Source organism: Leptonotus elevatus, chromosome 19, assembly GCF_054856555.1.
Source record: "Leptonotus elevatus isolate MCC_2025b chromosome 19, RoL_Lele_1.0, whole genome shotgun sequence".
Classification (NCBI taxonomy): Eukaryota; Metazoa; Chordata; class Actinopteri; order Syngnathiformes; family Syngnathidae; genus Leptonotus; species Leptonotus elevatus.
Window position 1 is genome coordinate 17,032,494 of NC_141257.1, and position 17,763 is coordinate 17,050,256.

The following is a 17,763-nucleotide window of genomic DNA, read 5'->3' on the forward strand; positions in this document are numbered from 1 at the left end:
TAAAAAAATAAATAATTAAAAACATAATACATCTTGTGTTGTGTACAACCCATACAGCTAGGTTTAATGTAATAATTTTTTCCAAAATTATATGTAGTTGTAATAAAGCCACCATGCATATCAACCATCTTGTAAACAATGAATATATGATACTGGCTTAAGTTCTACTTCATGTTTTCTAAACAAAACTAAAGTCGTAACCATATCAGCAATCAAGTGTCTGCTCAAATGGCTTTCTAATATTTTGGTAAAACCAATACTGGCGTTGTTCAATTAAATTCACAAACTCCATTTTTCACATTCATCTGTCCATCAAAATTTGTCAGAAATTGTCTTTGTCATCGGTGTCTCAATTCAATTTCAGGAGTGGCATTGTTATCTTAGCATTATTATCCTCCCAACTCACGCAGTAATTGTGCAGCCCCAAAATCAACCCGTGTGTGTTATTTCATTTTAAAATAGCATAATCAAAAATAACAAAAGCTCACAACGGGTCACAATACCACCCATGGGTTTAAGATATCATTTAGTGTTTTGTTTCAAATCTTAGGGCCGACAAGATTGCTTCTTTTCTCGTTGGGTCTCCATAATAACCACTTTACAGTTAAAACATGACCTAAATATTACACCCTTGTTGAGCAAAAGTGGAATATAACCTTAATTTCAATATTCTCCATTTTTAGTAAATTAAAGTTTTGTTTTTTTCTTTTTCTCACAGTTCAATTTGATGCCACAAAAAAAGTCGTCTATGCAAGTTAAAATCTGACTTTTAAATGTACCCAAGTAATTTGTAATTGCTTGAGAGGGTATTGTGGGGCATTCACAATATCCTTGTGGTAACTATATATATATATATTAGTGCTGTAAGGCGATTAAAAATGTTAATCTAATTAATTACAGGATTTTAAATTAATTAATTAATCTAATTAATCTATTTTAATCTCATATCTGACAAAAATCCCCCAAATAAAGAATTTGAATTTCAGGACATTACAAAATTGTAGTGCATGACTAATCAATTGAATACACCAAGAAGAGTGCTTCATAAATCTCACAGTCTCATTTTACTCTCTCTTTTGTCTCAAAGGTTTCGCATTTGTTTCTCCTAAAATTCACTAGGAGAAATGAGGGAGACATAGCAATTAAAGAGGGAGTCATACTTAGACTTAATGGAGATAACTTTGAAATCTAACTTCAAGGAGAAAATGAGCATAAGGAGAAATAAGTGAGACTATGTGAGACAAATGTGAGAATCTTATCTCTGTCTCATTTTACTCATTCTTTTTTTTTTTGTATCCAGTGTTTCTCATGTGTTTCTCCTAAAATTCACTAGGAAGAGAAATAAGGGAGACGTAGCAATTATAGATGGGAATCAAACTTGAGACTTACTGGAGATACTTTGGAGATCTCACTTCAAGGAGAAAATGAGCAATAATAAGATACTACAAGTTTTGAGCAAAATCTTGGGGGGGAGAAATGGTATTGCTCAAAGCTAATAAACCTCAAAGGCAAATGTATTAAATTAATTGCCAACGGGAAAAATGAAGGACATTTTCCCTTGAATTGTAGTTGCAGTTGTTTATTAAAAGTAATTTTATTTTTGTTTTTTGTTAAAAAAAAAAATAATAATTTTAGTTTTACTTAACTAAACCTAGGGAAGGACGCAGACATATAGACATTCGGCTTTATAATTCTATAGATAATGACAGATGAGCTGACAGACAAATCAATTTCCCATTTGGGATGAATAAAGTGATCTGGATCCAACTTAATCATAATTTTCTTTATTAAAATCAACAAAGCACTGAACAAAATAATAACTCAAAAGTTACATTTTATATACAATTACTGTAACCAAAATTATTATTATACAAACAACAACAACAATGAACAGTTCATCAAAAATGAAAATGTAACCTTTATTCAATCACCCTCAAGCATATTTAGTGTTAGGAGTGGTTTCTGTATCATCTCAACACCTCGTGGGGCTGACGGTAGTTGTATCCAGAAACCTCTCCGAACACTTTAACAACATGAGGGTGAATGGATAAAAGTTAAAATTTTGGTTAAGTATGCTTTTAACTACAAACTGAAACAGATACTGTATCTGCCTCCTAACATTAATAAGTCTATTTTAAACATGAACAACAAATAAGTCTTTGTGTGGCCTCATGCGGCATTTGTTAATGAAGGCTTTCTTAATCTTACTTTTTTTAACTGGTGTCCATCCCTCCATTATGCTACAGTGCATGATGCAAGGCATCTGTAAAAAATAAAAGAAAGCAAAAATTACAAATTGCATAATGTAATAGCAGTAGCTAGGACCATATTAAGAGCTTTTTATTTCCTGATATCACCAAATTCACATTGTAATATGATATCTCTATTATTCATACCAATTCAGTTAAACTTTGAGGACATTTCAACAAGCAAAACATTAGTGTAAATGAAGCGATGTGATACAATGGGTTCTGTTGAGAAGCAATGTCAAATTTAGGCGGGACGATAAATAGCAAGTCGCAAAGAGATTTAGGCAAAAAAGTGTCCATAAATGACTCTCTCACAAATTTTACGTCTTTGTAAATGGTAAATCGACGCCTTCTTAAAATAATCGCTTAAGTAATTTTTTCAGATTTTTCAGGAAACACAAAAAAATTAACCATTTGCATCATGAGGAGATGATTTAGGCAATAAAAATAAATAAAAAAATGACAGGCAAAAAATGTAAGAGTGTGACGATATGTTATACTAAAAAACATATTAAAATAAAACAATAAATACTGTAACATATATCTGACAACATGGCAGAATGTCGTATGAAATCACATTCTCTCAATGAGCATTCGCGGTGCAAAATGTTTTTTGAACAGAGGGCAGTTGGTCAAATTTGTACACTGTAAACATGGTTGGGTGGGCCCAACGTAAAAATAAAGTTAAAAACAAAAGTTGCGTAAAAGTGTTGAATAGGTTAAGTAGACTATGTTCATTGGACTTGAGCTCCTAAAGGAATGGAGCATTTAGAAAGAATGTAATTTAAAATACTTTGTTTTAAAAACACATATTTATCTCAGCTTGTTAAGTATTAACTCTATTAGCAATTGAACCATATTGTATATTTTAACTGGCCAAAATAACTATATTAGTTACAGAAATTCAAAATGTGTCTTTAAATCAATAGAGGCATGTAAAAGTGCAACATTACAATGGATTGTATTTTGATTGAACATACATTTTTTTCAGCAACAAAAGAAACAAAGCCATGGCCCAAATGTAGTGTGTATATTTCCTCAGTGACGTCATGAAAAAAAAATATCAGCCTTACTGTCATCTTCCTCTTCTCGGTGGTGTGTGTTTCAGAAGCTCCCCAGCATGTTTGCAACCATTCCGTTTACCTTTTGAGTTGAACACTTCTGATCATAAAACAAAAACAATGTTGGAATATTTATGATGATTGGATCTTTAAAAAACAATGACATGTTTTAACAACACGCTCATGTCGTCAATCTTCGCGATTCGATGAACCAATCTTTTGAACGGTTCTTTTTAATGAACTGATTCTAAAGATTCATGTCACTTAAAAGAACTGTCATGCCCATCACTAGCGGAGCAACGGGGGAAAGAGTTGCGTGTGTGTGTCTGTCCCACACCGCGACCGTGGGTAATTAGCGTTTACGTGACAAAGGAAGCGAGCGAGAGAGCTAGGTCGGGTGCACGTGCAGGGGACGCATATTGTTGTTTTTTCCCACACGCGATTAATCATGCAGCTTTTCTAAAAGATTGTGTCAACATTGACCTGTCCTCAGTAAAAAAAAACGTTAAAAAATAGAACTTTCCAAAGGGCACTTTTTTTGAGGACAGAGGGGCAAGGGTGTGATCACCACTAGGGGTCTACCTGTGCACGCCAGTGTACCTGACTCTGAGTGAGCCGAAGTGCTGTGATATGTTTTTTTAACGGTTAATTTATTTGTTTTGTTTTTAAAAAGAGTGTAATACTAAAATACTGCTGTACTTCTCTCCATTTTAGCTGACAAGGATAGTCTGCTTAATCGAGCTATACATTACTAAACCTTGCAAGAAATGTGTGAGAAGCCAAAGGTGAACCAAGACAGTGTCCCAGATTTTAGATCTTCAGCACAAAGGAAGGTGTGTTAGGCGTGCGCAAAAGCGCAGGTGAAGGATTCAAATGCAACTCAAATGGTGCGCAAGGTTTACGCATAACTGAACACTAACAAAAAGTGCATCAATTGCAGAAAGCCCTCCAAACTTGGGAAACAAACTGAGGGCCTCTGTCAGAAACCAAGTCCGATGGGATGCCGTGAATCCGGAAGACGTGGTCGATAAGCAGGTTAGCAGTTAACAGCAAAGAAGGCAACTTCGGGAGAGGGATGAAGTGTGCCATTTTGGAGAACCGGTCAACAACATTAAGAACCACAGTCTTCCCTCAGGACATGGGAAGACCGTTGACAAAGTCCAGTGCAACATGTGACCATTGGCGAGACGGGATGGGCAATGGGTGTAGCAGACCCGCTGGGGAACGATGGGACGACTAGTTGCGGGCGCAAACAGAACATGCTGTGATATATTCCTAAATGTCCTTATTAACCCCAGGCCACCAGAACTTCTGGGAAACAAGGAAACATGTGCGGTTTATTCCAGGAAGGCAAGCGACTTTAGACTCATGTTCCCATTGCAAAACTTATTTCCTTAGCTCCTGTGGCACAAACAGCTTGCAAGTTGGACATCCCTCAGGCACACAAATGTCTTTCAAGGCGTTGGTCACCCCTTTCTCCACCTCCCACTGGAGTGCTCCGACCACTTGAGCCACAGGTACAATTGTCTCAGGGGTGGTGTCCACCTGATCCAAACTGAAATTTCTCGACAGTGCATCAGGTTTGATGTTGCAGGAACCTGGGCGGTAAGTAATTGCGAAATTGAAGCGGGTCAGGAACAGGGCCCAACGTCCTTGACGAGGATTCAGTCTTCGGGCTGCTTGGATATAGGCCAGGTTCTTGTGGTCAGTAAATGCCACGAAAGGCTCAGCTGCACCCTCAGGCCAGTGCCTCCACTCCTGAAGTGCCAGAACAATGGCAAGCAGCTCCCTATTACCAACATCATAGTTACGTTCCGCAGGACTGAGGTGGCGCGAGGCACAGGGATGAACCTTCTGGTCGACTGGGGTCCTCTGACAGAACTGCCCCTGCTTCTGAATCCGAGGCATCCACTTCTACAATAAACGGTAGAGTTGGATCAGGGTGAGAAAGAACGGGTGCGTTGGTAAACAGACGTTTTAACTCAACAAACGCAGACTTGGCTTCTGGGGTCCAACTGAAAGGTCTCTTTACTGATGTGAGTCTTGTCAAAGGTTCTGCCTTACAACTATAATTGCGGATGAATCACCTATAGAAATTGGCGAACCCCAGGAACCTTTGCAAGTGCTTCCTTGATGTAGGGGACGGCCATTCGACCACAGCCTGGATTTCGGCTGGATCAGCTCTCAACTGGCCCTTCTCCACAATGAACTCCAGAAACTGAACAGAAGGCGAGTGCAATTCACATTTCTCAGCCTTTACGTAAACCCGGTTCTCAAGTAGCTGTTGCAACATCAACCGAACATGCTGATGTTCCTCAAGGGATCTGGAAAATATAAAAATATCATCCAAATAGACGAAGCAGAATCATGTCATGGAGAACATCTTTTATCAAATTCAGAAAAAACGCAGGTGCATTAGTAAGTCCGAAAGGGCATTACCAGATATTCAAATTGCCCCATGGGAGTGTTAAATGCCGTCTTCCACTAATCACCTTCTCTAATCCTTACCAAATGATAAGCATTGCGCAGGTCTAGTGGTCTGGTGGAAGAGATTGGGCCTGGTCCTTACTAAAGACTAATTTAAGGTCATGATATTCAGTGGGCACAGAAGACAAATCTATTGGAGCTAACTCTTTCTTTTGTGAAATAGAACCAGTGGCATGCAAGCAGTTACAATGACAGAACAAGCTCCAACTGACTATTTTAGGTATCTGCCAATTTATGTTTGGATTATGAATCTTAAAACAGGTTAGCCCCAGTACTACAGGCGCGGACTACAGAGGCATAACAAAAAAAACGTCTAGACTCATGATGGATACCGGACAAAACTAACCCCAACAATTCGGTCTCGTGTGTAACAACAAAAAGCCCATTCCTGTTGAGATCATGCACCTCCTTGGCCTTGTCTAATTTGATGAGACTGCCCCCGAGTCTCTCAATGACCGAGAAGTCCACAAAACAGTCATCTTGACAAGAGTCAACCAATGCTGTAACCTCCATGCTGTTGCTGTTACTGGAAAAAATTCCAGGGAGTTAAAGTCTTTTACTAGAAGTATCGCCCTTTGTTCCTGTAGGAGCAGCATCTGCGTCGAGATACTCACAGTCTGTAGGCAGACGTTGGGAGGTGGATGGGTCAGAGGATGGGCCTTCGAACCACTTTGATGAATGGAAACCGAATCCTGATGATTGTTCCTGGGGCCCTGGGATGGTCTTGCAGAACAGGTGGAAACCCAATGACCAGGTTGCCCGCAGTACAGACAGATGAGCCCTCATGCACCGGATGCGTTCCCTTGAGCTCAGCCGTCCTCCCCCTAGTTGTATGGTATCCACAGTAGGTGGCACTGCCATGGCTCCCGCTGGCTGGCTCTGGAACTCCAAGTCACGTTCACGTCTCCTTTCACGAAGTCGATTATCAAGTCTAATAGCCAAACTGATCAAGTCTTCCAAATTAGTTGTCTCGTCTCGTACAGCCAGTTCGTCTTTAACCACGGGGCTTAACCCCCTGCGAAAAATACCGCAGAGGGCTGTGTCGTCAAAACCACTCTCTGCTGCAAAAGTGCGAATAGTAATACTCAGCAACTGAAAGTGTGTCTTGTGAAAAATCCAACAGGTGATTGCCTGCCTCTCTGTCTTTAACAGGGTGGTCGAACACTCTTTTAAATTTATTCGACAAAGGTAGAAAAAGCAGAACGAACCTCAGGACGCCGATTGCTGATTGCCATGGCCCATGCAGCTGCCTTGTCAGTAAGCAAACTCATAATAAATGCAACTCGCGAGCGATCAGTTGCGTAAGTCTGTGGCTTTTGGTCAAAAACTAATGAATATTGATGGAGGAATTAACGACATGAACCAAGTTCCCCTGTATATCGTGACGGATAAGGAATGGCTGGTGCGCCTGGAAAAGCTACCGACTTGCAAGCAGAAAGGTGAGCACAAACCTGATCTAGGCGTAAGCAGAGGTTGTTCGTCAACACTGACATGATCTCCCGGAGGGAGCGATCATGTAGATCAACAAGCTCTTGTTGGCTTGACAAAACCTGTAGCACTTGCTCAGTTTGCTGAATCCATGTTATGGCCAAGTTATTCTGTGAGGCGCGCGCAAAAGCGCAGGTGAATGATTCAAATGCAACTCAAATGGTGGGCAAGGTTTACAGTTTTTATTGAACAAAAGGAGCTTGACGCATAATTGAACACTAACAAAAAGTGACGTGACAAAAGCTCAACGTGTACCTACAGAAAAACAAAATAACTAACCAAGGAAGGTGGGCGTTGTAGCACGGGAGGAAGTAGGCTACTAACTAAGATTAAGAATGAAAACAAAACGACCTACACAAGGTACACACAAATCAACAACCAGAACAATCACAGCAGTACTTACAAGAAAAAACAGAAGAAAAAAAGTACTGCTGGCAGGAACTAGGGGATAACAGGTACACGCACGAGAGTAACAAAATGCTGAGGCAATGGCAAGCAGCAAGAACAATAACTTGGCAATCTTCCTCTCGTGAGTCCTTTATCTAAATAACCTGCTATTTAGGATTGCCTGAAGCTGAGACACAGGAACTCCGCCCACCGATACTCCAGGAAAACAAAAAAAAGACAGGAAACGAATGACCAGCAGAGGGCAGAACGAAACAAGACATGACAAGGTGAGTATTGGCTGGTCCGTAAAAGAAGACACGAGAGCTGTCCTTATTTTCAATGTTTATCCTTGTTTGAAATAACTTATTCATTTAAGTCATTAATTATGGTGGTCATCAAACACAATTGGCATTACCAATGTATTTTGAAATAGATTTTTGGTGTTAGGTGTGCAGCATATGATTTTGGATCCACAAAATAAGTTCATAAATCAAGTTAAACAGAGATTGGAGGATTTCTGCTCGGCGTCTCAGATCTGCGGCATATCAAATAATGCAATGTAGCCACCAACAACAATGGATCAAAGTAAGTATTATAAATTTAAAATTACATTCTTATCTTCAGAAATGGAGGTCTGAAGGTCTGTTTTATCTGTTCTAGCGTTGCACTGATGAAGGCCCTTGGAACATCTTTCCCTCTCCAGCCCTTCCACCAAAGAAGATATACCTCTTCGTCAAGTGAGGCTTTTCTTCATGTCCTATAGGTAACAATTGCATTTTATTTCCTTTAGAAACATGGACTTGAAACAGAATCACTCCAACTAAGTTGTGGGGGTAATTGAGGGTAGCAATTTAACTTAAAGTATGCACAGCTCACCTAAAAACTAAAAATAAGATGTTTTAAATAAAAATAAAAATCAATTTATAAGTTCTTTCAAACAACGATAAGCGTCCAAGATGAGGGCAGCTCTATTCTTTTTTCATCAAATACCTGCAAAAAGCATAATACCCCCAACCTTAAATGTGTCTTATGTTTTTGATCTGTTACAGCCTACTGACCAACAGGATGTCTTCATCCAGAAGCAAAGCTTGACCTGACCAGTCTTTGTTTTTAATGGCAGCAAGTGTGTCATTGCTGTTGGTAATTTGCAAGTTACATTTGACAAAGAAAAGTTAAAGGTGCACAGTGGAACTTGTCACTTACTTACTTGCGACTGTCATCTCTCGCCAAAAGCGTAATCACAGCCTCTGTGTCAAGTTAGTGTAGAGGTCTCGATACACCAATCTGATGTCGGCCAAATATGACCGACACCTCCCCCTGTGGCGTCAGCCTGGCCGTCGGCATGTCGCGTTAATTATGGAAGTACAACCCACTCTTCTCTATGTCCAAATACGAAATGTAATAATGTGCAAAACGAGCAATATAGTAACACTGACTTGCATATGCAAGGCCGTGTATTGGAAAGGTTTACACTGCTGGGGGTGGGGGGTGTCTGGGGGATTGGGGACCTGGGGGCGGCTGGGGCTGGGTTGGGGTGGGTGGCGGGGGTGGATGGGGGGCGGGGGGTCGTGGGGGGTGCGGGGGGTGCGGGGGTTGGGGGCCGGTGGGGTGCCTGGCGGGCCTACAGTGCCCCGTCCTGCTGCGTTGGGTCGGGGGCGCGGGCCGTGTTGGGGCGGGGGGCGCTCCTGCTCCTGGGTTTGCTCTCCGGCCGGTGGCCCTGGCGGGGCCCGGGGGTCGTCCTTTGGCGCTGCCGCGGCCTAGGGGGCCCTGAGGTGTTGCGCTTGCTCTGTTCCGGCGGGGGTCGACGGCTCCCCTCTTTGGTGGAGATTCTCATGCATGCCAGATCCACCACACCAGCATCTACCGAAACTCAGACACAATCTGTTTCCTCCTCAGGTCATTGAATCGGTGGAGGCTGGTGTCTGCGGATCTCACGCGGCTTCGTCTGTCCTTCCTTCCTTTTCTCGGTCTCTCCTGTGGTCTCTTGAGGCCTCCCTGATTTTATGTTTTTTGGATTTGTTGGGGTCTGGATGTTTCTTGGGCTGGGGAGGAGTTCTGGTGGGGGGTGTCTGGTCGGTGCTGGATTTCACCTTCTTTGGTTTTCTTTGGTCCCCTCGGGTCTCCTGGTGTTCGGTTTAGGTGAACGGTATGAGTTTTTTTTTCTAATAGGTTTTCTGGTGAGCTAACAAATACACGCACGCACGCACGCACGCACGCACGCACGCACGCACGCACATACACATTCTCACCCACACACACACACACAAAAAATAAAAATAAAAATAAAAAAATAAAAGAGCAATGATGATGACATTTCCGAAGGAACAATACTGAGCTCTTTAAGAAAAAAAAAGAAAAAAAAAAAAGGAAAGGTTTACACTGATTATCTGCATTCGTCACTTTACCATGCGCTGATTTGCTAGCTAACAGCCAATCAGCATGATCAATTGTCAACGGGCTGACATGATTCAACATGTGGAATCTGGCAAAAACACCTTCCAAACGCTAACCAACGGGATCCTACGTTTTATACGTTAATCAGACGGCGCACACCTAAGGTGACGCCTGGACGCTTTCGACTCATGAAGTCGGATTGGTGTATCCAGGCCTATTTGGCGCCAAGCCCCTTGTCCAGCCTTGTTTCACAGTCTTTTCATTCCCAAGCGGATCTAAAGGACCCCTTTGGCTGACGTGTGTGAAGTTGGCCAACTACCCCATGCAAAATGTGAAGGAAATAGTCTTTTGTCCTTGCCTGACCATAAGCTTCCCTGCTCCACCCAGAAACTCACCTATTTGCTGCCTGCCTCGCATTTCTCTCAGACTCTGGTCACATGCTCTGATTTTGTCATTAAACAATACCTCAACTCTTACCATTTGCCTTCTCTTCGTTTTAGGGTCTACAGGGGTGATGAAAAAAATAAGGTAACCCAGACTCACAGCAGGCGGAGGGGGAGTCACCCTGCTAGAAGAGACAGCAGGACCCTCCCAAACACATACAAGTACAGACGATGCTGCTAGCCCTACTGTCTGTGGAAAAAAACAGCAATTCAGGCAACAAAAATGAATTGTTTCATGATCAAAATGGGTATCTATCGAGGCTGCACCTCCTGCCATAAAGTAAAGCAACTTGGTGTCCAAGCAATTTTTAAAAAGTCAATGTTTACGTTATCTTCAAAGTATATTCCATTTCAATCTGCACAATGTAAGACTGATTTGGATTTATTTTTGTTAATTTATGTTACTTATTATATCCTTAAAATTCTAATGTTATGTTCTAAAGTAGTTTAAATTGAGGTTTTGCATTTAGACGTGAGGGAATGAGGGAAAATATTATTAGGAGATGGAGCTTGGGGTTACTGGTGTTTTTGTTAACTGTTATTTTGCACATCATTGAAAAAATAAAATTTTGAATGAAAATCATTTTATTTTTGCCTTGTTACAATCATGTTACAGTATGTGTAATGCAGTAACCTAATGCATGTGTAAGACCTGTTGTTTTATTGTGTGTCCTGTGTAACTGTACCAAAATGATTTATTTATTTATTTATTTTTGCGTGTCGGTGGTTTGAGGAGGAATTAAACTGCCCTCCCAAAATAAATAAATAAATAAATACTGCGATTGGCTGGCAACCAGTTCAGGGTGTACCCCACCTACTGCCTGAAGCCAGCTGGGAGAGCGGTTAAGAAAATGGATGGATGAGATAAATAAATAAAATAAAAAATCTGTCAGTCAGGGAGTTCTGGCAAGAAATTCTAACCACTTTCACCCTTGAGTCCAGTCATCTGTTCAATAAAATTCATCATTACCAAGTGGTGCCGTGGGTCAGTAGTAGAGTGCTCTTTTCTCAATGCAGAGTTTGTGGGCTCAATTTCCGGCCCTTGTGACTGTGTTCTGAGTGTCCTTGACCAAGATAAAGAACCTCCATTTCCTGATTCTGTCATCAGTAGGAAGAAGAATTGAAGAAAAAGAACAAGTGACTAAATGAAATAGTTTTGCAGTTAAAAATATGTTCGTTCAACTTAATTAAGCTTGTGGAATACAAAACAAATCATGTTCTCTGTACTTTCCTAACTAGAGATGTGTTTTGCATTTACGCAATGACTACGTTGAAATAACTTTAAAAGATACAAATTGTTACCTCTATATATTAAGTTGGTCCAGCACTATTTTTTACAGTATATAATTAAATTGAGTAGTATCAGAGAATACAAATTAAATTGTTAGTAATCTTGTGGCATTTATACAATGGCAGTTGAGTTGAAATAATTTACTAAGATTACCTCAGTTTTTCCAAGTTGAGTCAACATTTCAGTTTTTAGAGTGTACCTCCAAAATGTAAACCTTTCAGCAGACAAAAAAAAAAGGAATGTTTGTTCAACCATTAACATGGCATCGGCAAAAAGAGCAAGCCATTTTCAAAACTTGAATTTGAGTAATAATTTGTCAATAGTATCGACCTATGAAAAAAAAAAATCACCAATTTGTCACACAGAAGGCTTCATCCCAACACCATTGACATTGTCTTGGAAGGGAAGTCGGAGGTTTTTGAAAGTTATCTGAGTTCAGTAAATTTCAAATTTGAGATCTTGAATGTTTTTGCGTTTGTTGCAATGTCCTTTGTTTAGAATTAAATTTAATTGGCTTGAGTATTTCCAAGTAAGTATTTAGCATAGGTGCAATGCAAAAGGTCTTAATCTGTGACATGTCCACAGTCTGTGGCACATCAAGGATTTGTGGAGCATGCGATTAGGGCACTACGTCGTCATAAATCTCTACGTCCCAATTCAGCTGTGTGTGGCGGGTGGCCAGTGGCTTGCTGTGCTCTGTGATGTTAGTGGACATTTTTGTATACATACCTTTTGGTTCTTAGCTTCTCTTCTTTTGGTTGCTAGGTTGGAGTTTTTCCAGACCATTTTTTTCTGTTGTTTTTTTTTTTAGGATTAATGCAGATTTTGATTCATATATTGATTAGATTAGTTTTCTTTATTTATTTCTTTGTTTCTTCAAATTCAGATCTATCAGACTTTATTAGTGTTTGGATACTTTTCTGCTGTGGATTTCTAGGATGAATTACTGCATACCAGACTCTTATGAAATGTCTCACGCTGTGGTCGGCGAATACACAATTCAGGGTAGTGGAGACCACTGCCTCTACGCAGGTGAAGGACCAGGGTATAGACATCACTGTGAAACCCAACCTCTTCACCATCCGCCTTGCCTGGAGCAGGTTTGGCCATCAAGCCATCATTATAATTGTTTGTATAGTGGTGTCCCTTCTGGTTTCAAGACTGACTTTTGTAACATGGAGATCCCTCTCAATAATTTCCATAATCATCATGAATATTCTCCTGAGATGAAATCAGATCTCTTACATGCGCAATGGATGCAAGGAGCTCATAAAAAAGGTAGGATACCTGGATTATGATTGTTGGTATTTTGGTGTTAAAGTACGTAAATGTCATTTTCTCTTTGTTTGTTTGTTTTCTATCGTTATCAAATATTTTTCATGTTATTAATTAGGGGTGACCATTTGATCGTTGAATCAATGATGTCTGGGATTTCCGATTTAATTCTTAGCATAAATCCAAGTCTTGGCGTCATGCAGCAGGATTCCTTATTGATTGGATTATTATTGATTGGATGTAGAAGTGACAGAAGGCTCGTACAAGATAATCATTGGTTCCCCCTCACCCAACACACAATTTTCCTCAAAATATTACATTCATACTTTATGTCCCAAAGGGTGTTACACAACAAAGCATACAATGAGCAATCCAAAAATTGCCCACTTTCCATATTTTTAGTTTGATCCTAAACTTCTATTCCAAGTCAAGTCCTTGACCGAACTATTTCCACTCTGTTGTGTTGTTTTGCATCTGGCGGTGTCGCTACTCGTATTGATCAGATATGAATTTAAGCAGCTCAAGGACTTCAGTCTCCTTTTGTCACTATATGTATATCGCTGGCATTGGGTTAAATCTGTTTACCACCAAAATCATTACTTTTTAGGAGACCCCAAAAATGCTATGATTAAAAATTTGTCACATCATATGCAGTATAGTATAATGATATATTGTTGAATTACATTATACCCAAGATGTAGTGTATGAAACATCTTTTGATAGGCATAATACATATGTATGTGTAAGTGTTTGAATTAAAAACAGTAAAATAATGAAATGTCATGTGTGCTAATGATAGTCACATTGTAATTGTACCATCACAATGAAAATTTGTAGTCTTGTCTATAGTGCTTATTTATCCAATCAGGGCTTTCAGGATTAATTTTAAATTAATTGATTTCGCTATTGCTGTACATCCGTACAGAAGAAAGCAGGTCTAACAATTTGAGAATTGTAGGTAACTTTATGGCACAGGAGATAAAAAAAATTCTCAGTCTTGCACTTGACAAATACTCCATATATTTAAAAAAAAAAAAACTAAACCTAATACTAAAACTAATAATTAAAATTATTTTAAAACAAAAACAATTCAAACAAAGCATTAAAAAATAAAAAAATAATTAAAACTAACAAACATACTCAAAAGTCAAAACAAAATAAAAGCTGTCAGGAAAAATCTTGACTTGAAACACCAAATAGTGGTAAGCAAATGGTGAACAATTCATCAAAAAAGACGCTGTTTAATGTGAAAATAAACATGAAACAAAGAAACACATTGTGCATTTAAAACAAACACAGCTTTACATAAATAAATAAATAAATAAATAAATAAAGTAAAAACAAAAACAAGAAAAGATTAAACAAATTAATATAAAAATACATGTGGAAATAAATAATAAATATATAAATAGAATTAAATGTCAATCAATAAATAAAAATGCTCTGCTCTCATATTTATTTATTCCATGGTGCAGATGCTGTCAGCATGAAATGCGTCATGAAATGTTATTCAAATGAGGAGGCAGTCCTAAGTGTGACTTGGGTTGAACTATTCTTCTATTGGTTGATCGACATGTCAGTCTATGTCGGACAATGCCCATTCCACAGCAAGGGAGAATAGGCTTTTTGGACAAATCCACTACTTCCTGAACTCAATACCACTCCTTCATTTCTTGTCTTTCATGATTGGACACATTTATTAATCCAGGTATGTCTGGCCATTGTTGTTGTGGTTACTGAGGTCAGGCACACCTGGATTAATCAGTTTGTCCAATCATGAAAGACAGGAAATGAAGGAGTGGTACTGAGTTCAGGAAGTAGTGGATTTGTGCAAAGAGCCCATTCACACACACAAAAGAAACAGTGGACCTTGTTGTTTACAGCAACTTGTGGGAAGTTGTCATGCAACTCATGTCGCAAGTTGTGGTGACAGTGGACAAGATAGTCGACCATTGCTTGAGTTCTCCATGCAGGCCGTCAATACTTCCTTGTTCGCCTACCTGCTTGGTGTGCCATCGAAAGGCAGTCCAACCTAAGACATGCTTAGGACACACTTCATGCTGACAGCATCTGCAGCCTGAAATAAATAAATAAATAAATAAATAAATAAGAAAGCAGACAGAGCCTTTTTATGTATTATTTTTGTATTTATTTCGTTTTTTAGTCTTGTTTTTTATTTTTATTTTTACTTGTATTTATTTTTATGTACATCAATATTTTTTGTTGTTTTAGAATTATAGTTTTATATCCATTTTTAGTTTCACTTTTTTTTATGTGGCATTTTTGGTTCTCCATATTATACTGCCTCCTGGTGGCCAAGGGGGAATACCAAAAGGAATGAAATGGCAATAAATTGCAGCTTCATACTGACAGCATGTAACATTTAGCGCCATCTAGTGGTTAACTAATAATTCATTGCTCAATAAGCAAAGTGTGCATCTCGGCAGCGCAGTGCATTATGGGCAGGTCGGCTAGTAACCTGCTACCAACTTTTTATTAAAAACTAATGGAGTCTAACGGGAGAAGCTCTGATTTGGACCATTTCAACCATTGGAAAGTTTATGTTTTTTATTTAATCTTTTTTAAACATGCATAGCGTGTCGTTACTGACTGCCCTCTGCCGGGACACTACAGTTAAGCTTATTTAACTGATTAATATTTGGCTGAATGTGTGCACTTCACCGGCAGTAGGGACTGAGGAGGGACACCGGGACACGAAGGAAGAGACGGGTAGGATCTTTCTTCACTGAAGCGGTCAATTGGGGTGCTAGAAGCAGGTTCTCAACTCATTCACTGCCATTGACGGCTATAGACGTCAAAAATTAATTTGAACTATTTCTACTAGTTTAACATTTTTTCCCACTTTTGTTAAAAAGAGTATGAAAACCCAGAATTTTTTTTATTGTACATTTAGAACAGATATAAAATGATTAATGGTGAGTTAACTAGTGAAATCATGGGATTAATTATTTAATTTAAAAAAATTTTTTATTTATTTTTTCTTCTAAAAAAAGAAAAGATTATTAAAAATTAGGGGGGCAGGCCATTAACATTTTTCGTAATTAATCGCATGACTTCACCAGTTAACTCACCCATCCATCCATCCATTTTCTGTACCGCTTGTCCTCACAAGGGTCGCGGGGTTGCTGGAGCCTATCCCAGCTGGCTTCGGGCAGTAGGCGGGGTACACCCTGTACTGGTTGCCAGCCAATCGCAGGGCACACAGAGACGAACAACCATACTCACAATCACACCTATGGACAATTTGGAGTGTCCAATTCACCTGCCATGCATGTTTTTGGAATGTGGGAGGAAACCGGAGTACCCGGAGAAAACCCACGCAAGCACGGGGAGAACATGCAAACTCCACCCAGGAAGGCCGAAGCCCGAACTTGATCTCACAACCTTTGCACTGGGAGGCGGACAGTTAACTCACTATTACTCACAAATTGTATATCTGTTCTAAATGTACAATATTTGTTTTTTTTAGGTTTTCATATTCTTGTTAACAAAAGTGGAAAAAAAATGTTAAACTAATAGAAATAGTTCAAATGAATTTTTGACATCTATAGACGTCAATGGCAGTGAATGAGTTAAATGACCGTCACTCTATTACTAATTTGTTACTTTTCTTGCATTGTTTTTGAGTCCAGCCTTGCTGTGAATTTTGGTTGATACTTTCAAATCACTATTTACTATTGAATAAATCAGTCTTTTTGTGACTTGTGAATCAAGCTTTTGGGTCCTGTGTTCCATCCTTGTCAGTCGTTTGTCACTTAAGGCTGAAAGCTGTTTAAACAATGCTTGCGAGCTTTAAAGGTGTACAGTTATGCAAACACTTTCAGCACTCCAATCGCCGCCATTCAATTGACGGCTATTTTGGTAGCCACGCTTTATTTTTTTAACTTTATTTTCACGCATGCACAACGTCATGCGCACTTCGCTTATTTTAAAACCCGATATATATTTCAATAATATGCCAAATAAATATGTTCCATCATATCAACGTACATTTTTTATATAAACGTTGGTCTAATAATCACGAATGATATTAAATGGCTGGAATCTGACCTTACAAGAGGCTGACATGTTTCGCCACAATCTACCATCTACGGATGCCCAAAAGACAACTTTGTGAACGTAGTTAGCTCTCGCAGTGCTTGTATCTAGTATCGGACCCTAATATCTCTTGCTAGCCGCTCTTGTTAGCCACTCCAGCCTATGACTCCAACTAACTCTCGCTAGCCACTCTAAGTTGCTCCGGTTAAATCTAGCTCGCTCTGTCTTTTGGCATTGCTCACCGGACTTCACATCGGCTGCCAAGTCGCCATTGCCTCCGGGATGCTCTTTCGCTCACGTAACTGGTGGTCGGCTTGCGAAGTATGGTCTCTCTAAGCCACCGTAGTGTGCGTGCTTCGAAATGCATGTGCTTCAGCTGCATTTTATGATATAGCAACATCTAGTGGTCACTTATTACACACTGTCACTTTAAATTAAACTGTTAAATTATTTTCATTCTTATGTTACTACAGTTTTTATATAGTACAATTGAAATTTAACTTGGAAAACCTCTCTGCGGTCTTAACCAATCAACCACGACTGTTTCAGGCAAATCTACAACATTAAATTTCATATAAATTAAGTAAGTCCCAGGAATGTGTGTATATGTAGCCTATAGTATGTCCAAT

General features: G+C 39.4%; 1 protein-coding gene across 3 annotated transcripts in view; it reads left to right on the forward strand.

Moving 5' to 3' along the window:
* Window positions 1-12,477: 12,477 nt before the first annotated feature.
* thrb (thyroid hormone receptor beta) overlaps window positions 12,478-17,763 on the forward strand; it is a 48,382-nt gene continuing 43,096 nt past the window's right edge. For all 3 annotated transcript variants that reach the window (XM_086062466.1, XM_086062465.1, XM_086062467.1), the window contains exon 1: window positions 12,478-13,078. In XM_086062466.1, the coding sequence (XP_085918592.1) occupies window positions 12,739-13,078 (340 nt within the window). In that variant the 5' untranslated portion in view covers window positions 12,478-12,738. The remainder of the gene's footprint in view (window positions 13,079-17,763) is intronic.